The 23,195-nt window shown below is 47.8% G+C and overlaps 1 protein-coding gene across 1 annotated transcript in view; it reads right to left on the reverse strand.

Annotated features, from left to right (window-relative positions):
• Nucleotides 1–2,920: 2,920 nt before the first annotated feature.
• The window catches only part of JAG1 (jagged canonical Notch ligand 1), a 34,692-nt gene continuing 14,417 nt past the window's right edge, over nt 2,921–23,195 (reverse strand). Inside the window, exons 4-26 of the mRNA XM_080931383.1 lie at nt 22,861–23,115; nt 21,416–21,476; nt 17,517–17,647; nt 16,767–16,886; nt 15,811–15,924; nt 14,540–14,653; nt 13,817–13,930; nt 13,251–13,297; nt 12,772–12,945; nt 12,201–12,351; nt 11,166–11,330; nt 10,623–10,736; nt 10,024–10,137; nt 9,693–9,806; nt 9,406–9,522; nt 8,915–8,942; nt 8,377–8,462; nt 7,268–7,381; nt 6,662–6,771; nt 6,343–6,576; nt 5,999–6,130; nt 5,702–5,852; nt 2,921–4,885 (exon numbers count right to left, since the gene is read on the reverse strand). Of these exons, the coding sequence (XP_080787509.1) occupies nt 4,428–4,885; nt 5,702–5,852; nt 5,999–6,130; nt 6,343–6,576; nt 6,662–6,771; nt 7,268–7,381; nt 8,377–8,462; nt 8,915–8,942; nt 9,406–9,522; nt 9,693–9,806; nt 10,024–10,137; nt 10,623–10,736; nt 11,166–11,330; nt 12,201–12,351; nt 12,772–12,945; nt 13,251–13,297; nt 13,817–13,930; nt 14,540–14,653; nt 15,811–15,924; nt 16,767–16,886; nt 17,517–17,647; nt 21,416–21,476; nt 22,861–23,115 (3,218 nt within the window). The 3' untranslated portion in view covers nt 2,921–4,427. The remainder of the gene's footprint in view (nt 4,886–5,701; nt 5,853–5,998; nt 6,131–6,342; nt 6,577–6,661; nt 6,772–7,267; nt 7,382–8,376; nt 8,463–8,914; nt 8,943–9,405; nt 9,523–9,692; nt 9,807–10,023; nt 10,138–10,622; nt 10,737–11,165; nt 11,331–12,200; nt 12,352–12,771; nt 12,946–13,250; nt 13,298–13,816; nt 13,931–14,539; nt 14,654–15,810; nt 15,925–16,766; nt 16,887–17,516; nt 17,648–21,415; nt 21,477–22,860; nt 23,116–23,195) is intronic.

Here is a 23,195-nt window from a genome sequence, read left to right on the forward strand (position 1 = left end):
CCTTGTTTGCCATTCTCAGGACCACCAGAAAGCAGTTGCTCACCAAGGACAATTCATTCCTGTTAGTACCAGAAACACTGTACGCCGTCCCTGTGATGCAACAGGGTTGTCCTAATGACTTCTAAACTTTGTTTTCAAGGCTTCTGGGGCAAGTACCTCAAAAGACCTGCCTCGGGGGCCACCTTCTACCTCAGGTAGCCGGGGCCGTTTGTTGGCATTGTTGGAGACTGACATAGTCTGAGCCAGGATGTTTAGCTGCTTGTGGGGTGGGAAAAAAAAATGTTCAGAAAAATAATTGTTGTTTTTGCAAACTATCTATTTAAAAACTGAACCTCAGGAAGCAGATCTGTGTTCCAATGCTTGGATGATTCAGAGCTCACAAAGTATAAATACACATTAGCAGGAGAAGGCTTCCCATAACCCATGGACTTATGTCTCCCAGCCGGGAACCTCTGAACTCCTAGCTCTCATTCCCAGTAGAGCCAAGAAAGTGGCCCATAGTCCAAACAGAAGAGGTGGAACTTCACTCAGCCTAAATTCAAACCCCTATGGGCCTCCAGGACAGTTTGTTTGTTTCTCTTTGTCTTTAGAAGCAGCTGATGTTTAGCTGCTGACTTGTTCACTTGCAGACAAACAGGCCGAAGCTGTGTAGGAAGATGGGGACCCCCACCCTCTGCTCTCTTTGGCTCCTTTCTACCAAAGAAATATTGCTAAATAAGTTAACTTTGACTCACTGACCCCTCAGATCAGCTAATAAAGATGAATCACACAGACCACAGCTTGCTTAAGGAGCAGTGTAATCATTTTACTTAAAAATGATGTCAGGTGGTAATTTAGCAACAAACCCGCTTCCAGGCTATTTAACTCCATTTAACAAGGAGGAAAAACATTGTAATTAATGAAGAGCTTATACTTGGGCTCTCAAAACTTACTGTGTGTAAGCAAAAGGGGGAAGGGGCAGAGGAAAAGGCTTGTTGATAAGATCCTAAGATCCAACTTTGGTGACTTCTGATCCTACAAGGTCTTGGGCTGGGCCTGGGGTTCTGCATTGAAGAGAACAGGGGGCATTTCTTACTTGCATTTAGTTAGGTTAAATATCCTACTGCCCCCCCCCCAGTTGTCTATAAACTCAGGACAACAGAGTAATCATCACCAGCTTTAGGGTAATCCTCTTCCGGTATTTTGTGGCATACCCTAGCGTTAGGATTTTAGCTAGTGAGATTCTGGACTGGAACTTTTCTCTGCCAGAGATTCTTAAAGGGCTGAGAACATCTCCCAGAGTATTGAAGCAGAGTCCTCTCTCTTCTACCCCCTGACCCCAGCATAACCGGGTTTCCTTTGCTTCCTTCTCTCTCCACAATTAAGATCCTGGCTTTGAGCCGTGCCCACAGGAGTCTGACCTATGCCCTCCCACGACTCAGTGTCGGGGACCAAAGACTCGTCAAGACAACACCCATGAATCTCAAGATCACTTCCCTCCTGGAATGAAGAACTACAGAAGCTCATTAACTTTTTTTCTTGGCACAAAACTACTTGGCAGCTACCCAAGGAATTCTAGAGCCCTGCAGAATCCAAGAACCACCAGAGCAAGGTATTACTTCAGAAGGCTATTTGAATCTGGTGCTGTTTAACGAGAATGGCTCCTGGCTTATAGGGTCCCTGCTTCTCCCTCTCCAACCCCACCTTGCAGAAACCAGCTGTCTGCAGATAGAGATTAATGACAAAGGTATTGCTACACCAAGGCAGGTTGTCATGGGAATCTAAACTCATCACTAGCTGGGTCCTTCTGACGTATCTCAGTGAGGCACCCAAACAAAACACTGTTGGATACACTCTTAGGGATGTCAGAGACATTGAATCCCTTTATGGTTTGTTTACGCACAGGAGTTTGGGACATTTAAAACTATTCATCCATCCTGAAATGAGAAACCTACCTGAGAACAACCCCTAGACTGGTAGAAAGGAGAAAGCTTCCCTGGGAGTTGGGGGGTGTAGGGGAGCAAAGCATGCCTCTTCTACATTGACTGAGGAACTTTGTTCTACCATTCAGTCTAGGGGCTCGTGGACGGGCCTGCTGGATGCTAGGTTGCTAAAGAGCATTCTGAGAAAGGCAACCTTTAGCTTCCTATCCAGAAACAGGGAACTCCTGGTGACTCTACACAGCTGCTGGAACGTGTCCACATGGCTTTCACCACTCATCCTTAGCTGAAGAGGAACCAGAGGCCAGCTTCCTGCACCTCCCAGTGTGGGAACTGACAAGGCCCCTGGAGCCACAGGGAGCTACAGCCTTTGCCATTTACAGATATGGAGGGCACTTTGATCTTGTCAAAGTCCAAGGTCTGCGTGGTAAGGCAGCCGAACACTCACTCCCTGGGCCAAGGTGGCAACTAGGTGGGCTCTAACAGACTACCCACGTTATGGCAAAGAGACCCACCGGGGATAAGCATACACACATAAAGCCAAAGGGTGTGGTATGTAATCACAGCAAGGAATCACTATTAATCCAATCCAAATGGCTGAGACAAAAAAAAAGTCTCCCTCCTTCATTCACCTCAACACCAAATCCGAGCTATTTAAAACCCTGTTGGTGCACTGGGCATTCCCTGTGAGTGCTCCCAAACAATTCACCTCCACACTGCCATATTAATCCAATAGTATTCATTCAAGCAGTATTCACACTTGTCAAATGACAAGGGAATTGGGGGCTCCCCCACCCCCGTCTACAGCTCCTGCCTACATACACAGCAGCCCCATGGTTTTTGAAAACTGAGAAGTTTTGGTATTTGGTTCATGCCCACCCCTCTTAGGCATGAGCAGAGACAAACAGCAAGGATTCCCATAAGCTCAGAAGACTCCACACTGTTCCGTGTTTTCATACAAAAAATTTAATAAATATTACTTTTCAAAATTTATTGCCAGAAACAACACATCAGAGATGTATTTTATGTTCATGTAACACTAATAGGACAATACAAAGTATCTTCCTGGTCTCAAAGGTGAACCAAGATTACTCTGTTTTATAAGCCTTTTTTTTTTTTTTTTTTTTTTTTGATCTTGAACCTGGTGATAGCACTTTGATTTCCTCACTTAAGGCAGTGTACTCGGTGGCAAACCTAAACAGTGATCTAACTGGACAGCTTATGGTTCAAGTATTCAGCTAGCTTGTCAGAATACTCCCTAAATGCAGTAGACAACAGCGATGAAATCAAATCTACAAGTGGTTCAGCGTTCCATACGAACGGTGAGGAGAAATCAGAATTTACAAAGTGAGATGGGTATGCTTCCAACTTCGCACAGTTAACTTGGTATTTTTAACGAGATCCAACCAGTCACATTCTGGCTACGTTAAGTCATAGCTCGGTTTGTTCCCTTAAACTGCTCTGTAGCAGATTGCCTGCCTGTCTCTTTTCAAGTCTAAAGCAGGAAAAAAAAAAAAAAAAAAAGGAGGGGGGAGGAGGGGAAAAAAAAGCTGTCCTAGACTAATTCTCAATCTGCCTCAGTCAGTCTGTAGAATGTGTCTTAAAAGTGATGCTATCAAGGCAGTGTTTGAACACCTGACGTCGTACAAAAAAAAAAAAATAATAATATCCATCAGTATTCCCAGGGGAAGAAGCCTATCCCATTCTTTCAAGAGAAACTATTTCCAAACACCTTACTTTTGGCTTACAGGCAACAAACATGTAATGAGAAAAGTTCACCGGAAAAAAAAAAAAAGAAAAAAAAAGCCATATGCTTCCAACACTATCAAAAACCTTCCATTCTAAACATATACATATAAATAAAAAGGAATGATGTTTTAAGGCTCTTGATTATTAAGTTAATAAATCAAATATACACAGTGATTAATAAAAAGAATTATTTACATAACTATACAAAAATTCTACTTTGACACATTTTTCCTCTTTTAAATTCTTCATTTTACCAGCAACTGCTGACATCAAATCCCCCCTCCCCCAACAACAAAAATACAATAAAAAAAATAAATAATAAAGTCATTTGTGATAGTTGCTGTGGTTCTGAGCTGCAAAGGCACTTTCAAATACAGAACTACTTGTACGTCATCATAAAACCAATATACAGAAACAACTCAAGAGTCAATAAATATAAATAAAACTATGGTCCTAAGGCTGCGATCACCATTAGGACCGCTGGCAGACTTGGGAGCTCCAGGCCTAAGGCTGGGCAGCTCCTGGAGCCCGAAGTGTTGTTGCTGGGGAAGGTACATGGGGCCCGTTCACTAGTTTTGCATAGCTGTGTGAGCTGCACTCCATTCTCCCCAGCCAACCACAGAAACTACCAGTGCCAGTGGAAGCCAGCTTTGTCGAAACTTAAATTACAGCCTCAGACTGGGATACGACAACAGTTGAAAGAAACTACAAGCCCCAGGGTGCCCTCAAACTCTACCTATGGTGGCAGCCCACTGTCTGCTATACGATGTACTCCATCCGGTTCAAGCTCTGGGCACTTTCTAAGTCTCTGTTGTCCTGTTTGTCTGTCCAGTTCGGGTGTTTTGCCGGCGTGCCGCCAGGGGCCTTCTCCTCTCTGTCTACCAGCGTGTACACTGGCTGTTTGGCAAACCGGACTTTCTGCTGGTGTTTATCCATGTCATCCTCCTCCACTTCCGAGTTGTGTGTCCTGATCTTTGACATTTTCGAGTTTTTGTTCTCATAATCCTTAATGGGGACTGTGTTGGCTCCGTGCTTCTCGATGGGGTTTTTGATTTGGTTCAGCTGTTCCCGCACGTTGTTGGTGGTGTTGTCCTCGGGGGCAGAGTGAGTGTGGCTGCTGGGCTTCTGCCGCTTCCGGACGCACCAGTAGAAGGCTGTCACCAAGCAACAGACCCAAGCCACTGTTAAGACGGAGCTCAGCAGAGGAACCAGGAAATCTGTAAGATAGGCAAAAAAAGCCAGTTAACTCAAAAAGACCTATCACCATGGGAACAGAAGAGTACTATCAGTGGTCTTCCTGTATTCGGTCCCTAAGTGGGGCAACCGTGGGGACAAGTCCCTCTTCACAACTGCAGCCAGTTAGGTTAGCTATTGCCAGAAGCTGACCTTTAGGACACTTGTGTCCAGAGGCACTGGTTGGGTAGAACACTCCTACAGTTTCTCCCAGTTCCACAGAACGGGAGTTGTTCTGACTCCACAGGGTCCGGCTACTTTGGTGGCACAGAATTAGGGCTGCTTTCAGAATCAACAGAAACTCAGTGCAAGCAAGGGCAATTCCAATTCCCCCAAAATAGAAGCTCGGCCTCAACAGGGAGGCTCGGGATCATCACAGGGTTAGTTTAAATATCCGGATGATAGAGCCATTCACTCAGTGAGTGCTGCTGTTCAGGGGCAGCGGTGCTAGAACCACAAAACTGGCTCTGTAGAGCATAAACAGCTCAGGGCAGGTACTGCTGTGGCCCAGGGCTTCGCACTGGATCTGAATCACACCTGTTTTGCAAGGGAGCTCTCCAAGAAGAACATGCATACAGCATGCTAGTGGGAGAAAGGGTCAGGTATACCTCTCTGCCCTTCCTCAGCCAATACCAAAATTGGTTGTATGACCTTGGACCAGTAGGGGCTTGGACATGAGGGGCTTTGAAGATGTAAGAGATGTCTAGCAGATCATTCCCTGTGTGATGACTTTACTGGACAGTGGAGTAAAATCTTGTTCACGGTCACCAGGCAAGGGTATGTTCCAGACGGACACCCACCTGTTCTGTTTTTCAGAGGACGCCTCTGAACTCTGACTTCTGCAACAGCAGCAATGAGTGAGCTGTTTCCATCCCGTTTACTAACGAGATCTATTATTTTATCAGTAATTTCCTTCACAGGGTTCCCATCATCCCGGATGTCTTCTGCAGACTAAAAGAAAGCACATAGATGGGAGTTATCATTCCAATTGAACACGACAAAGATATCCAACGCTCTCACCGAAATTGCTGCTTGAAACTTTCTAACTTAAATCCCTGGTAACCAAATAGTTAGGGGTGAAATGGTCTTGCACTCACAATGGCCACGTGGATTTCATTGCTTGCTGACAGGGAAGGCTCGCAGGCTATGTAGATTGAATACTCAGCAGAAACATTCTTCAGAATATTCAGATTCCTCAGTTCGCTGCAGATGTGCTCAGTGGTAAGACCCTACAATGATATATATATTTTTTAAGATTAACACATACTTTATGTCAAATAATGGAAGAAATAAAAGACCCACAGTCTCATTAATCTCTAACAGAAGCCTCAGTTTGTTCTAAGAGACAGATCTTGGCTAAGGGGAGGAGATGACCCCTCACGCTACTTTGAAACAAGCAGGCATACACTCTCATCCCCCTTAAACTAAAGAAGTTACGCACTGGAGACATCATCTCTTTGTTAAAGGTGAAAGTGATGTTGGCGCAATTATCCTGGTAATAGGAGTCAGATGTACACTTGGTCTTCACTGGCTGGAGGCTGGAGGAGCGACACTCGCCGACACCGGTGCAGGGACGCACGAAGCACTGGCCATCCAGGACCGGAACACAGCTCTGCCCGCTGGGGCACTCACTGCGCCCTTTGTGGAGCCGGCAAGGTCTCGGGCCACACCAGACCTGGAGAGAACAGGAGCCAGTGGCTTAGCAGGAATGTCCACCCATGATTAACACTTGGGAACTGTAGCAACTTTCATTGCCCTACCTTGGAGCAGGCCACCCGTCCGTTCAGGCACTGGCAGGTGTTACAGTCGTCATCCCATTTGGCCCCATCAAGTATCACTCTCCCCATGGTGATGCAAGATCTCCCTGAAACTGAGAGGCAGAGACACTTAAGTAGGAGTTTCTTTTCCCACAGACTGGATATCACATCACAGCTCTGATTTCTTTTTTTACCCCCTCCCTGTTAAGAAATTGGTTACACCCATGTCCTTCTGCCACGTGATGATGGCGGCTCCTCCCATATTGTCAGGCATGCGCACTGGCCATCCCCTCTTGACTGCTCCCTTGGTCACTTGACTAAAAACAGTTCCCAGCAGATGTGACCAGAGAGACCCTTTATAGGAGCCTTTTTTACAGCTGAGCTTCCCGTGTGCCTGCTGTCTATCAGGAAAAGAAGATGACCAGTCAACCAGTACTAGGCCTGCGATCAGTACTCTGCCCAGCTAGCATGCTAAGAGCCACCAAAAAAAAAAAAAAAAAAATCAATAGCTAGCGCCCTGCTTTGTTCCCTTCTTCCTTGAGCACGGTGCACCGCTGTTGAGAACTACGGTAACTGTTGATGCCCGCTCAACTCAGAAGGCACGCCTACCTTCATGGCACTTGGCCCCACTGTGTCCTGGAGGGCAGAGGCACTGGTAGCCATTGATCTCGTCCACACAGGTGGCCCCAAAGGCACAAGGAGAAGACTGACACTCGTCGATGTCTAGGAGAAGAATTCAGGCTTTAGCGGGAAGTTTGTTTTTCCATTCACTGCCGAAAGCATCCAAGCTGGATGAGTCTCCGCGCACACAACAAACAGATCACTGATCTCCCCTACGCTCTAAGCTCCTGACCCCCGACAACCACCGCCGTTCAGGTTCCTGAGGCTGAGAACCTTTGCAGGGGGAGCAGTTTCTCCTCTGACAGTACGTTTCACAGCAAGCGAGGCTGACAGCCGTTCCCTGAGAACGGGTCAGAGCGAACATTTTAACTTCATAGGCCATTAGATCGGTCGTAAGTACAGGTGTCCGGCAGCACCCTGTACGCAGGGGTGGGAACAGGCGACAACAGGGAAGTATGGCCGAGCACCGATAAACGTCACCAAAACGGATGGGACAGGCGTGGCCCTCCTTTGCCAAAGCCTGACTTAGAAAGTGAACTGGATGATAATCTGTCTACCATCTCAGACTGGGGCTTCAAACATCACTGAAAGTTTAGAGAACTTGAGGAAGAAAAGAACCACAATGGAGTATTCTGCACTATTTCTGTTGGGGAAAGAGATGTTTTTTAAAGTAGGCAAAAAAAACAAAACAAAAAACCCTCAATTCTTGATCCTAATGGTTTCTCTGGGGTCTCGTCCAACCCACTACAAAACAATCTATAGAAGCCAGAGACACAGCCGTCTGCACGGACAACAACTCGGCCATAATTTCATGCTAATCACGAAGGAAGTATACACCTTTTTCCCCCCTCAGTGCTCTCTCATAGCTTGATTGTCAAATTCTATGGCTGGCACTCTCCCTGAGAACAATGAAGGCCGTGCCACCCAGAGAATGACTGAGGAGGAAAACAGCCAGGGGACTTAAATCCAAGCTGGAGGTAGAAGATTACTTGAGTTGTCAGGGCTATTTGGAATTATGGTCCTCATTATTTTTAAAGAGCAAAGATTTGGATGCTGAGGAGAACAGACAGAGGGAAATCAGACTCAGTGATACTTACTTATCCTGCAGTCTGGCCCAGCAAAGCCCGGGGCACATTCACACCGATACCAGTTGTCTCCGTCCACACAGGTCCCGCTGTTGTAACTAAGAAACCAAAGGTGATCTTAGTTACCAACATCCAGACCCACAACACACCCAACCCCATGAAGCCATGCCTGCCACAAATACCAGCTTTCACCCCAGGCCATATCTACTGCTGACCAAGGAGCTTAAAAGTACTGAGGCCTGAATCCTGCCCCCTGAGAATCTAATTTCCTAGGTCTCAGTCACAGCCCAGGCACTGGGACTTTTAAAAGCTCCCCAGGTGATTCTCGTGTGCAGCCCGAGGTTCAGAATCACCGAGCTAAATGAAGACACAACCTGGATAATTAAAGTGTGGTCCACAGAGCAGCAGGGCACGGTCACCCGGGAGCTTGTTAGAAACACACAGCCCCACCTCAGACCTCCTGAATCAGAACCTACATTTTCAACATCATCCCGGGAGATTCCCATACATCTTACATCCAAGTCCCAGCTTCAAAGGTTGCCACACTTACCAAGGATGAGGACTGCAGTCGTTGGTATCTGCAAAAAAAAGACAACAGGTTTGAGCGCAGGGGAGGGGGGGGGGTGGAGGTTCCATCAAAGCACCATTTACTTATTTCCATAACATCCAAATGATAAAAGTCACACTTAATACCAGTCAAATATGCTGAAAACCTAGTCTAAATTGGAAGCAGGCCTGGACCGTACTCAGTTTCAATTGCCGTGGGACTCATGGATACAGGAAGAGGCCCTGGTAGAGAGTAGGGAGGGCTGCTGGTCAGACCCAGGGCTGGGAACAGAGACACCATCTGTGTCCACTTATCTCCCTGGGAACTTTCTCATGCCCAGGTCAGGGCTGTATCCCATCAAGTCATTAGCGAGGACCCAGGTGATACAAAAGCAGACATCAAACAGCCGTGCTTCTGGTTGCCATCCCAAGTCCCCATGGGTGTTTCGGGTAGGCTGAAGCAACCCCAGGAAGAAGTCAGCGGAGGCCACTCACTTTGAGTACAAATTGGCCCCTCCCAGCCTTCTTTGCAGACACAGGTGAAGGATTCTCCATTGACCACGCAGGTGCCTCCATTATGACAGGGGTTCGGCAAGCAGCTACTGTTTCTAGCTATAAAACAGAAGCGGGTTAAGACCACCCACCCCTTCCATAGGATCCGAGGTGGTCTGAAGGGGCAGAACCAGACCCAAGGAAATGATCGTTTCCTAAGAGCCTGGTGGTAGATAACCTCAGACTATGGCCTTGCCCACAGCAAATCCCACCTAGGGGCAGAAGGTTACCTATATTACAGGTTGTTCCTTCCCAGCCACCAGGACACATGCACTTAAACGTATCCACTTCATCATAGCAGGTGCCACCATTATTACACGTGGCTTCGTCACACTGGCTATCACCTGAAGGAAGAAGACCTCAGTGTGAGACTCTGCTGGAGAGTTCCCCTCACACAGACAAGACAGGAGACGGGGCCCCTCACACAGACGACAAGACAGGAGACAGGGGCCCCTCACACAGACGACAAGACAGGAGACGGGGGCCCCTCACACAGACAAAACAGGAGACGGGGTCCCCTCACACAGACGACAAGACAGGAGACGGGGCAGCAACACTTACGGGAATGGCAGGTCTTTCCTTTCCACCCGTTTTTGCATTCACAGTAAAAGTCGTTGACCAGATCTCGACATGTACCCCCATAGTGGCAGGGGTTCTGGCTACAGTCATTTATGTCTGGAACCAAAGGGACACAGGCTGAAGTAGTCCATTCACTACAACGCTCGCCTACGGTAAGGTCCAACTCTTCTATGTTACCGTCCAAGAACAAGTGAGCTGGCCTAGGATTTCAACTTAATCCCCCTTTTAGAGAAGTTCTCAGATCAAAGTAAAGAATTAGAGATATAAAGAGGACACAATCCTCCGGGAACGCCCGTGGCAATTAAAATCAAGAAGGACAGAAATGATACTAAGTCAGGTTCCCTCTGGGTACTTATTCTAACTACCAATCTGGTTCTGCCATTCCTCAGTGGTGGCTCCTCCCCACTACTGCCCAGCAGCCTTAATGCCAAGGGGGTACGGTAGGTCATCATAGCCACCATAATAGAAATCTCTGCAGCCAAAATAATAATAATAATAATGGTTTTCCCCAAGGGAACTTGCTATTCCTGCTCTACCCCCATCCTGGAGCCATCTGTCCCCAAAAGCAGCAGCAGGCTCACTGTTTTCGCAGTACGCTCCTTCCCAGCCGTCACTACAGATGCACTTGTAGGAGTTGATGCCATCGATGCAGGTGCCGCCATTTTTACAGGGGTGGCTCTCACAGTCGTTAATATCTGTGCAAGAAAGCACGGGACAAAATGAGGAGCCGAAGGGCCAGTCAGGCAGCCACCAAGCACCATCTGGTGATCTTCACAGCTGCCACAGCTGCCACAGCTGGAAACATCACTTTCTATGCTGAGGCCTCCAGACCGTACCTCCCCAATTTCAAGAACTTCACATATTGGCTTATTTGGTAGGCCCTGGGGGGGGAATGCTGCTGTAGAAAAGGAGGGCCACTCAAAGATTCCACAACATCCCACAATCGTCTTGGGAAGCTCTAGAGACTGTTGGTCATCTGATCAATGGGCTAATGCCTCCATTTGGGGCCTAAAGAAGCCTGGACAGGTTGTCCTCCACCTCATTTTCTTACCAAAGCAATCCAAATATAAATGCTTCCCCAAGCTGGGTACCCACTGGTCTCCCCATTCCAAGCGGAATCTTACTTTCATGGCAGTAGGTGCCGGTGAAGCCTTTGTTACAGTCACAGGTGAATTTGCCTCCGGACTGGCTCTTGCACTTCCCATGGGGACCACAGACGTTAGAGGAGATATACCGCACCCCTTCTGGCGTATCGTTCGAGGCCATGGCCACGGTGCAACTGTCAATCACTGAACACACAGGCTTGGGATCAGACTCCAGCCACACACTGCACCCACAGACAGCATTTCCAAGAGGACTCAGCCCATGCCTGCCTGATTGGATAAGACCATCCCTTGCGCTAATGACTTAATGCATCAAGAGTTACTTGGGGACTAAAACCCAACAATGTTCCTATGACGGGTAAAATGTAAGACTCCCAGGTAGAAAGAAACCTTTTTAAAGTTTCTTTTAATCATGCCTTAATATGTGATTTGTCCAATACTTGTCAAAGAAGAAAGATCACCTCTACAGTACACCTAATCCCCATCAGCTGCAATTGGAAAGGCTTTCTCTGTGTGTAGCCCTGGCTGTCCAGGAACTCACTTTGTAGACCAGGCTTGCTTCCAACTGAGAGACCAGCCTGCCTCCGCCTCCTGAGTGCTGGGACTAAAGGTGTGCACCTCCGCACCCAGCTCCTCTCCATCTTAAACCAAGCAAAAGGGCAAACCTGCCTGTACAAGTTTTCAAGTTATGTGCCCCAGTATAGCAGCCATGGGCCACATGTACCTGTTTTTAAATGAACTACACCAAGAAAGTGTCTCAAGCACCAACACCCAGCCATCGCTACAACAGCTGAAACAAACCCTAAACTTCCCCGCTGCTATAGACCCCTGCTGATGACACTCCTCAGAGCAACCAGGCCACCTCTGAACTACGATGATAACTGGATCTCAAATTCTCTCCCCGGGCAGCTGGTACTCAAGGTTCTCCCAACCAGCAGCCTGACACATTACCCCCATATGGTTTTGTTTCCCTAAGTGATCAGACTAAGTCTTTTCCGCAGGGGGATGTGGCAGGAGGTGGTGGGTGGATAGATGGGTTCCGGGTGAGGGAGATACCTTCACAGGGGGTGGTGCGGCAGTGGTCTTTCAGGTGTGAGCAGTTCTTGCCCTCATAGTCCTCAGGGCACTTGCAGAAGTAGTCACTGGCACGGTTGTAGCACTGGGCACCATTCTGGCAAGGGTTGGGCTCGCAGTAATCGATGTCCAACTGTCAGAGAGCAAGAGCATGAGGAGAGGACCAAAATAAAACAAAGGTGTCACCGTCACTTCTCTGGGAAGTAAACACTTGACCCCTCCAACTGCTTCCACAAGGAGACCCCCTATACAGAACACACCAAAATAACCCTTAGGTTCTGCCATATCCCAGGAAAGCACTGAAGCCCAGGGCTATGGGATGACACTCAGCCCAGCAAACAGGCCACGGTAATCAATAAGAAATTATTCAACACCGCCTTCTATACAGCATTGTCTAGCAGAAATCGCCCCAGTCAATAGGGTGCAAGTCGATCTCAGAGGGTCTAAACAACTAGAGTGGGGGAGGGGGCGTGGGGAGGAAATGAGGAAGGGTGATGGAGAAAAAGGGTTCAATGTTACAGCCTGGCGATCTGAAGTTTATGCTTCTGCTCACCTGGCAGAGGTTTCCAGAGAAACCAGTGGGACACAGACACTGGAACCTGTTGACTTCATTCTGACAGTGACCCCCGTTCAAGCAGGGGTTGCTAGCGCATTCGTCGATGTCTCTTTCGCAGTGATCACCTGCATAGCCAGGTGGGCAGATACAGTGATAGCCGTTGACCAAGTCCTGGAGGAGGGAGGGAAACACACGCATATTTTTCTATGTATTCGCGAACACACAAACACCAGTCATCTGACATGACGGCTGTGGTTCGAGGCGGTTCACTGAAATGGCCACATGCTAGGCTTGAGCACAGACTAGCGGTTCTGAACTCCTGCCCTTTAGCTGGCTCCTGGGAAGCTAGGGTTGGTGAGGGAACTCAGCTTCTCACTGGCATTTTAAATCCCACAGGCACAAGGCTCTCTAGTGTCACATAAATCTTAAAAGACTGTTGTGTGTCAAGGGTTCCACATAAGCAATGATTCACGTACCCGACAGGAGGCGCCATTCTGACACTGGCCACGACAGTCATTAATATCTAAAAAAAATAAACAAGCCGTCACATTAAAGAGGCACATGACACTGAATTCGGGTTCACCTGAAAAGAACAGGGCCGATAAAAGTTCCAATCAGATTTCCCCGTGCTTCCGGTGAGATAAGGCTATTACGTTGGGTGGGGACCCTCCCTAATCCTCCCAGACAAGGGAGTGAAACTTCACATCATTGTTTTAATCACCTTATCACAATATGCCCAATTTTAGCAGCTAACAAGCCTGATAAATTGTATGTTTTCTTTGCTGTAATACCCTGGCCCCTCCCTCTCCAAAAACATTCCCTTCCCGCTAATAACGTAAGGTTTTTCCTTCTATTCAGCAGTCTATGTCAAAGCTCTGGGGTCCATCCTCTTAACACCACAAAGTAAGGGAGACAAGAGTCCCAGGAGCAGGAGTGTGTGTGTGTGTGTGTGTGTGTGTGTGTGTTGGGGGGGGGGGGATGAATAGAAAATCACTGCCACCGGAGTTTCATGAAAAATCAAAGCAGACACAAAGTTACTCACTTATGTTGCAATTCTGACCCATCCAGCCTGGAAGGCAATCGCAGTAGTAGCTGGCGATCAGATTCTTACAGGATCTGGCATTCACACAAGGTTTGGCCTCACACTCATTTGCATCTGAAAAGAAGCAAGGGTGAACAGTGACAAATGGGGGGGGCTGCCCTCCCCCCAACTCCCACCCCTGCTGCCATACCCTTGAAATGAAAACACCATAGAGCTGGTCTGAAATATGAGACATTTTAACAAGCTAGCTAAATGAGAAATAGGAGGTGCCCTCCATTTGGAGCACTGGAGCCCTCTCCCCAGCCTTCATCCAACAAGGGATGCTAATTGATAACTTTCCTTTGGGCTGCTGGCTAACAAACAGCAAGTCACCAGGCACTTGGGTGCAAAAGCCAGCACAATCCAGTTGCTGGGATTTAAATGTGGCAAAAAGAATGCAGACAGCTCGTTCCTCACGAGGTCACCCCTGTTTGGAACCCAGCTGAACACTCCTTGGACAATTGACATGGTTCAAGGAATCCCAGGGCTTTCCCACAGGACCTAAACACCCCAGGCCATCTGCATGCGAGGTATTTCTCCCAGGCCCGTTAGACCCTGATGATAAATTACTTCCTATGATGCAGTACAGGTCCTCACACATTGCTGGCCACATGCTCTTTCCTCAGAGCTCTGATGAGCACAGCCAACCTGGGCTAAGAATTCCAGTCACGGAAGTTTTCTTACCTAACTGGCAGGTCTTGCCAGTCCACTGGGGCGGGCACACACACTTGAATCCATTCACTAGATCCTGGCAGGTGCCCCCATGGGAACAGTTATTGGGAGAACAGTCATCGATGTCTGCCCAATGAGAACAAGAGAGGGGTGGCAACTTAATTTCATTTGATCCACTTGGCAATTAGGAAATGCAACAGCCCTGTCCACAAGGTGAGTCTTCACCTAGGAACCTACCGGACACCTGCTACAAATCTAAGAAGAGCCACAGGAGGAAAGAAGATGATAAAAGGACCCAAGCCTTTATTTTAGCTTTAAATCCTCCACTGCCCTAGTTCAGATAATCCGTCCCTAAGCATTGAGGGAAAGAAAGATAGCTGGAGACACACAGGGCATCAACTCAGTGGTGACAAGGGACATTCATACCTGCCTAATCTTTACTTTTAAAACAACTCTCTCCTTCATTGTTCAGAAATTGCTCGCAAAGAGGAGGCATGGAAAAGTAACTTTTTTTACACGTGGAAAAATCTCTGGTCTGGGATTTCATTGTAAGATTTCCCTATAAATCACATACAGAGGCTGCCTGAGCCCCAACCAGAGATCTCCTTCCTTTATAATGTGTGCCACGTTCTCCCCACAATGTTTGCACACCAAGACTGTATGACGACCCTCCCGAATGGGAACTGCTCCTGCCCTGGTTAAGAAAGGCCCAGGAAAGGGTAAAGGGTTCCATTAATCACAGCAAGCACAGAGGTACCTGTGGCCTCCAGAACACACAGTCTTAACCACACCACACACTGCTCCTAAGGTGTCAAAGACAGTGGTTTTTCAGGCTTGGTTAACCCACAAAATTTCAGGAACTCATTAAAGACCACACACTGCCTAATTCTGGAAGCTATTACGTATGCCCAGAGCTCTTCACTGAAAAGTACCCCAGTAGTATGGCCAAGCCTCGAAGCTAAGTTGAGACTCGGGACAACATTCAGTAGTTGATCTAAATTCCTCTCCTACAGGATTAGAAGAGACAGCACCAAAAACACACACTCAAGGGAATCAGATTCTGTCTACTACAGACACATCACCAGCCACCTTAGTGGGTAGGAAAGAGATTCTAGGAATCATAGAATTTGCTACTAGACCTCACCCACCAAACTGTTGAATGTACCCATCCCTCTGTCACCGAGATAGATGTACTAGACCAGCCCAGGTCTCTCCCACCAAGCCCCTCTCTCCACACAATAACTTTCCAGAACAGACATACGTCAAAACCTGGGCTGACTTACTTGTGGAACATGTAGGTCCAGTCCAGCCCGGAGAACACTCACACTCAAAGCCTGAAGAGGTCTCCTTGCAGCTGCCTCTGTTATGGCAGGGGTCAGAGAGGCAAGCGTGCTCAGCTGCGTAAATGAGAAAGGGCAGTCAGCAAGATGGTTAAACAAGTACCTTATCACCTTTCCCTCCAAGATCCAATCCCCTGCCTCAGCTACTAGTTTAAGCAGATAACAACAACGACAAAAGCAAACTTGTTGTGTAACTGCTGTGGTGTTGGCACAAAAGGGAAGAAGCGCTCAAACTAAGCTGGCTCAAGGCAGACTTCAATACCTTTTTGAACTGAGGTTCACTTAAAAGAAAAGCCTGTGGCCCCCCTCAGTTTTGTCAGCATTGTCCTATAGTGTTGGGGATCCCATAGGCTCAGAGAAGGGCTGGGATAACAAGTCTGAACTTTGAAACTGTTCTTTTTCACAAGTGGGTTCCGCGTACTCTCTCACACACACATATACATGCATACATATACGTCATGTCTCTCCACGAATATTATTAAGAGCCATATCAAATACTGCCGTCTTTAGCAATTTTAAACAGGACAGTCTAGCCTCTGTTCATCTGTTGTCTCTCTCTGTGCTTCATCTCATCAACGAGTCACTGAATTTAGCTACAAAATAAATCCCTAGGTCCTTGATGATGGTTCATTCACCCATGACCTTAAACTACCACTGTCCAGCTCCAGATTTTTAAGTATTCTGAGAATTTCCTAAAATATACTTTTTATCATATTCACCCCTCTACCATATCCAACACCCCTTTCCTACCTTTAATTTAGCGTCAACATAAATAACTAACAAACATTTGGTTTTTAAACTGAGTGTTCAGAACACGAAGGCAAAGAGAGCCCCCTTACACACACACACACACACACACACACACACACACACACACACACACAGCTTGGGCCACTTACCAATTTCACAGTTCGGTCCTGAGTAGCCCTCAGGGCAGGAACACTGGTATTTGTCTGGACCAGTGTTACTACATGTTCCCCGGTTAAGACAGGGCTGATGAGTCCCACAGTAATTCAGATCTGCCAAAAACAAAACAACCCCCCCCCAAAGTTAGGACAAAACTGCTAACTGGTCCCAGTTCTAGGCCATGCCAGTTGAAAAAAAAAATATGGCTCACCCCAAATAAACCAACTCACAAAAAAAAAGTAAAGAGGCCCAGGAGTGTGGCTACAGCTGAGTACTAGCATCTCCAAGGCCCTGGGTTTAGCTCCAGCAACACCAAAAAATTAAACCGCTTATTAGTGTTTGTGATGGTTTGTGTGTGCTTGGCCCAGAGAATGGCACTATTAGAAGGTGTGGCCCTGTTGGAGTAGGTGTGTCACTGTGGGTGTGATCTGTAAGACCCTCATCCCAGCTGCCTGGAAGCCAGTATTCCACTAGCAGCCTTCAGATGAAGATGTAGAACTCTCAGCTCCTCCTGTACCATGCCTGCCTGGATGCTGCCACGTTCCCACCTTGACGATAATAGACTGAACCTTTGAACCTATAAGCCAGCCCCAATTAAATGTTGCTGTCCTCAGAAGACTTCCCTTGGTTATGGTGTCTGTTCACAGCAGTAAAACCCTAAGACAGTGTTGTTCTATCCCATAACCTCAGTTCCCGCCCACCAAGCTCTCACGCCATCCCCCAAGGCTCCACAATGGCCATACCTTTGTCGCAGAGTTGTCCACCCCAGTTGGTCTCACAGAGGCACTGCCAGGGTTCGTTGCAGGTGCCATGGACACATCCTGGGTGCGGGATGCACTTGTCGCAGTACAGGCCCTGCCAGCCATATTGGCACCTGCAGACAAACAGCATACCCTTCCCTTAGCCCTCCAGCCTGGTTGTGTATGGTTACAACACACAGCTATTTCTGCCCCCCCAACCCCCATCGGACAGGAGGGCAGACTTTTCAGACCTGCACGGGATTCTGTATGAGTAACCTCACAGATGGCCCAAAGTGTGTCCTCTGGGCATACCCTGACAAAAGGAGAGCTGTCTGGGGAGCAGCCAGCAAGGGGTGCCCTACAAAGCCATTCTCTTCTCAGGCTCTCAGGAATAAAACTAAGGGGTGGGGACTGGGATAAATCAATCCCAGGTCCTAGTCAGGACAGACCAGACAAGGGAAGGAGCCTCTGGCGACACCAGCCATGCTACTCTGAAACAATACACGTGAAGCCCCCACTCTACTCCAAGTGCACAGAGTCCAGGGCGACAGGACAGCACCTCCCTGGTTTTGGCGACTCGAAAGGGAAGGAGAGCCATCTCCTGACAGAGACCCGGATCTCTAAACCCATCTCTGTACGGAGGAGAGGGAAACCAATTCATATATAATCTATGACCAGGAATGCCGATTTATAATTATTTCTCACTTTAGAAAAGAGGAGGGGTCGGGAGAAGGGGATCAAGCTGGGTTTATCTGGTTTTGAGGGAGATGAGTTTCCTTCCTAAGAGTTCAGGAAGACTCGTTTGAGGTCAGATACAATGTCTGATGCCCAAACAAAACCACAAATGTGAACCTTCACCAGGAGTGGGACAGGGCAAGGTCTCAAACCATGTCCCCTCAAGTTTCAAGGCCTCTGCAATTTGAACCTTCCTCTCCAAAAAAAAAAAAAAAAAAAAAAAAAAATCAAGCTTTGACAAAGGGGCCTTGGAAAGGCCGGGACCATAACAGGGTGGACACAGAGCAGATGCAGGGCCTGCAGAATCAGCCTAGAGCAGAGCCTAGGGAAATGGAAGATCAGATCCAACTCCCTGTAAGCTTCTCAGCTGTGACTCTGGGGAGAAGAAGAAGAAGGGGAAGAAAAAAAAAAAAAAAAAACCCTCATGCCTCCCCTTCCCCCACCAGAAGGAAAGGCTTTCAGTTCCAGAGAGCTGGAGGCAAAGGAGCAAATCCTGGTCATGGGAAAATTATAGAAATCTAGCTATTAGCTAATCACCCAGGCTGAGAAGCCACTGAACCCTTGAGAATCTGGACACGACTTCCTAACTTCTCAAAACAGCCATCTACACCCAGACACCGACAACCACTATAATGTGGGGCTTAAAGTTAATAGGACACAGGATTCTGGAGTCCGTAACTAGACCATCAGTTTCAACGACACGTGACCATTGAAAAGATTTGAGCTAAGAGAGGAGTGTGCTACCACTGAATGGGAACCACTCTCTTTGGAGGCATACACCCAAGTCAGTGGGAGGCAGGAGGGTGGGAAGCCGGTCTGGGTCTGTCAGATCAGTGTTCTTAGCTTAGAAGACATGAGGTAACTGATGAGACCACAATCCTTTGTCCTCGCTCCGTGTCCCAAGTGAAGGATCACTCCACTTCTTCAGTTTGCCTAATAAAACCAAGCCGGACATCTGAGGACTCAACCAACCTCCTAATTAATGAAGGCTCAATGCCGGAGCATTAAAAAAAAAAAAAAAAGGCAACCATAGGAGGCCATTTCAAACAAAAACATAAAAATACTGACCCTGACAGAGGCATCTACCAAGTTATCCCAGTGTAATGAGAGATGATTAGCATCCCCATGAGAAGCTGACTTTCCTGAGATGATGATTCATAATTAAGTTTGATATTATTGTCGGGCTGAACCAGCCTGGACACCCAGGAAGGGGCAAAAACCCAAGTCTACCTGGGAACAACAAAATCAGTGAAGTTTTCTCCTGTGGGGGAGTCAAGGAAAACAAAAACACACATGTAATACACAACCCAAAAGACAACTTACAGCGAACTTGCCATGCAACTATTTCGGGAGCAGGACTCAACCTGAACTTCCTTAGCTGGAAGGTTCTGTCTTGATTGTCTTTCAAGACAGAGAGAGGGACAAGGCTGGGAGACTATGCAAATGGCGTGTGGGAAAGTTGCACCTTAAGTAAATAAGAGCAGCGGTGCATGTCTGGGCAGGGAGTGGGAGGTGAGACTTCGAAAGAGAAAGGGCTCAACTCAGGAAACAAAGCCTGTTGTTCTGGCTGGGAGGGCCCTCCCCTGCCCAGCAGGGTGTTTATTCTGATGACAGTAGCACTCCACTCAGTTGGCCTCGCTGATGCTATCAGAGTGGGGAGCAGGCTCCAAGGCTCAAGAGTAACTTGCACTCTTACTTTCTCCAGAAGGGCCTTAATTAGCAAAGTCACTGAAGGTTGGTTCCTGCTCTGTCTCTGACAAAGATGCGGTTGCGTGCCGCGCGCGCAGGGCCTGCTGCGACCAGGCATGTTCCTTAGTAGGCAAATTCTGTCCAGGCTTCCTGGAAATCAACTTTCAAAAAGCAGGAAGAAACAATTCCAGGACAACCTGTTCTTAGTTTACTCCCAGCTGCCTTGAATCTCTTCAGCGGCAAGTTAGCGAGCTCCCAAGGTTGGGGAGAGAGCACAGGGTGGGGCTACGGAGTCATCAAGGTTAAACCTATGGGTGACCGGTTAAAGCAGTAGCCCCAGTGTTTGCCCAGGGAGAAATCACTGAGCAGACTTGGCAAATGCAGACTCCTAGGCTCAACGAAGGCCTGGGAAGTCAGTCAGTTGTGGGAAACAGGAACTTGCACGTCTAACAATTCTGTTCAATCTAGTTTGGGGGTGGCACCACTACTGGAGGCCCCCCACAGACCCTCAGAATCAAAAGCTGTTTTGTTGTTGTTGTTTTTAGTAAGAGCACCGGGCACCTTATTCTACGGGTTAGTGCCTTTAGACTGTTTCAAAACTGTTTGGCTCAAGTCCTTGCAGCCTTCGGAGCAAAGGTGACAGGACTTTGAAAGGGGGTCCACTGAGTGTCTCATAGAATTTGCTAATTCTTAAAGGCTTGGGGGGGGGGGGGATAAAGCCTGAGACCAGTCAAAATGCCACAGACACCAAAGGTATTTCCTGAAACAAGTCTTTTCCAAATTGGCATAATGTACATTTCAAAAAGCCCCCAAAACCGGCATCGGAAGGGGAAACAGGCTGAGTAGGTTTCCGTTTGGTTTCAGTATTGTCCCTGGACCATAAAGGACAGACTTCAAAGGCCAGCAGCAAAGTCTACATTCATCAGGCTCAACGGAGCAGATTCCAACACAGCCATTAACCTCCAGCGACAGCCCAGCTCCCGCCTGCAAAGGGGCCAGGAGATTGTACTAATCCCATTCTAAAGAATGCTGGACTTTTGCCTATTGATGGGAAAAGTGGGGGAGGGTGCCCTAGGAAAAGCCAGGGTGGAGGAGGAGACAAGGGGAAACAAAGCTTTGTTCCAGTCCGGTCCATTAGCACTTAAGGAAGATTACTAATCGGTCTTCCCAATTTACAGAACCATTAATACATGAAGATGCCAGCTATGCCCATGAAGGATTTGGGTTTGGGGTTTTGGCCCACCCCCCAGCACCGATGGAGAAGAGTGCGTTCCACCAAACAGCTGGTATGATTAATAAGCTTTCCATGTGCCTGTTTTGTTTTGTGTTTCCCCTAATTTTTTCAGCCTCCCCTCCCCCCCAAAAAAAGAGGCACATTCACGATGAAGTCAGTTTTTCTGCTTTGCATCAGAGAGACAGAGAGAGAGAGAGAGAGGGAGAGAGAGAGATTACTGTTGTTCAATTAGTTGGTCATTTACCTGCAGTCACCTGGGAGTTTGCAAGAGCCGTGCTTGGGACTGCAGCCCTGTCGGCATATAGCTGAGGAAAAAAACCAGAAAGTTCCATTAGCACTGCCTGTGCCTGGAGGGTCACTGTCACTCGAATGGGTCTAGTACATAAAACTAGGGGCCAAAATAACAAATCCAGGTTCAAACTTCAAGGCTATGTTAGTAGATCCTCAAATCACAATACAGTCTGGGGGCAAAATGATCAGGGAGTATGCTTATTCCTCGAGCCCTGTCAGGGCCTAGTTCCCCCTCATTAAGAGGAAAAACAAAAACCTTCCCTGCCCCAACACTGCCCCAGCATGGTATTTTCAGGTGAGCCTGCCTCTAAATGCTTAGTTTCAACAATCCCACGAAGGTAAAAACCAGGCAGCCTAATCTTGCGGACAAGTAACCTCACAGAGCAATTCTACACTCGCTCAGAGATAGAAAAAAAGAAATCAAGGGGACACTTAGGAAAGGACACGAACATTGGGGAACTTAAGTAATTGCTACTGGATTTTAAAATATTAAGCAATTCCTTCAGTCATCAGTTCCAGAAGTGCCGTCTTTTTAAACTTGTCACCAGATACCAGAGAGAAGACCGCCTAAGAGACCCAGTGTCCTCTCAAGCTGCACCCTCACAATCTAAAGCTAAACAAAGAACTTTAATGCTTCTGCAAGACCAGCAAGGTATATTATATGTCCACGAGGGACCTCCAACTCTATGGCTAGCAATTACAACTACTTAATCCAAGTATAAGGGGCAAAAGACAGTAAGGGACTCTAAAGGATGCCACCTACTACCCTCCCCCACCTTTAATGCCACAACCTCAAAGATGCCCAGTGAAACTTGCTGCAGGGCACTCGTTTCAAACATCACTGGCCTGGCCTGTTCCTGTTTGGCATCAGGCTCTTCTCAGAAGCCGTCTGAGGAGGAGATTTGGTAATAGAAGGAAGGGATGGGAAGCCAGATGAGGCCTAAGGAGGAGCTGAGCAAGGATGTGGTCTCAGCTGGGGTCTGACTTCAGTATGATCCCGGGGGAACCTCTGGAGTGTGAATCTTATTCTCCAGCGTTAAAGCCAAGGGGCTGGCCTTCGTGTAACATCCCATATCCCCCCCCCCCCCCCCCCCCGTGTGTCAGTCACTCAGTAACTGTTCCGCTGCAGGGATGGGGCAGAGAGTGGCTCCTGCTTGGCCAAGGACAACTCCCTGGAGAAGGAGCAGCTGCGGGCTGTTAGCAGCCAACACTCATGGCAGCTGGGGGATGGGGACACCAGCTGGTAACGGGACTCCGGACAGGGCACTAACAGAATCTTCTGCACACAGCATCTTCATGCTTCGGTCTATGGTAATGGCAGAACCCGACTCTGCCGCCTGACAGCCGGAAGGGTGAGAACCTGGCACCTATAAGCCGTTCAGTGGCACGCAGGCATACCTTTGTTACACTCAGGACCCATCCAACCTTCCATGCAGGTCTTATTGCCATTCTGGTCACAGGCATAATGTCCAAAGAAGTCGTCTCTGGGCCTACAGAACTTATTGCAGCCAAAGCCATAGTAGTGGTCGTCACAGGTCACTCGGATCTGATACTCAAAGTGGGCAATTCCTGTGTTTTGTTTCAGCGTCTGCCATTGCCGGCTGGGGTTTATCATTCCTGAGTGAGAAGCCTTCTCAATTATGCTATCAGGTTCTAGAGATAGGGAAAAAGATTAACATTCACGTTAGCAATTTCCCATCTGACCTTCTTGGCTACTTTCAGACTAGAAACAC

This window comes from Micromys minutus, assembly GCF_963924665.1.
Source record: "Micromys minutus genome assembly, chromosome: 17".
NCBI lineage: Eukaryota > Metazoa > Chordata > Mammalia > Rodentia > Muridae > Micromys > Micromys minutus.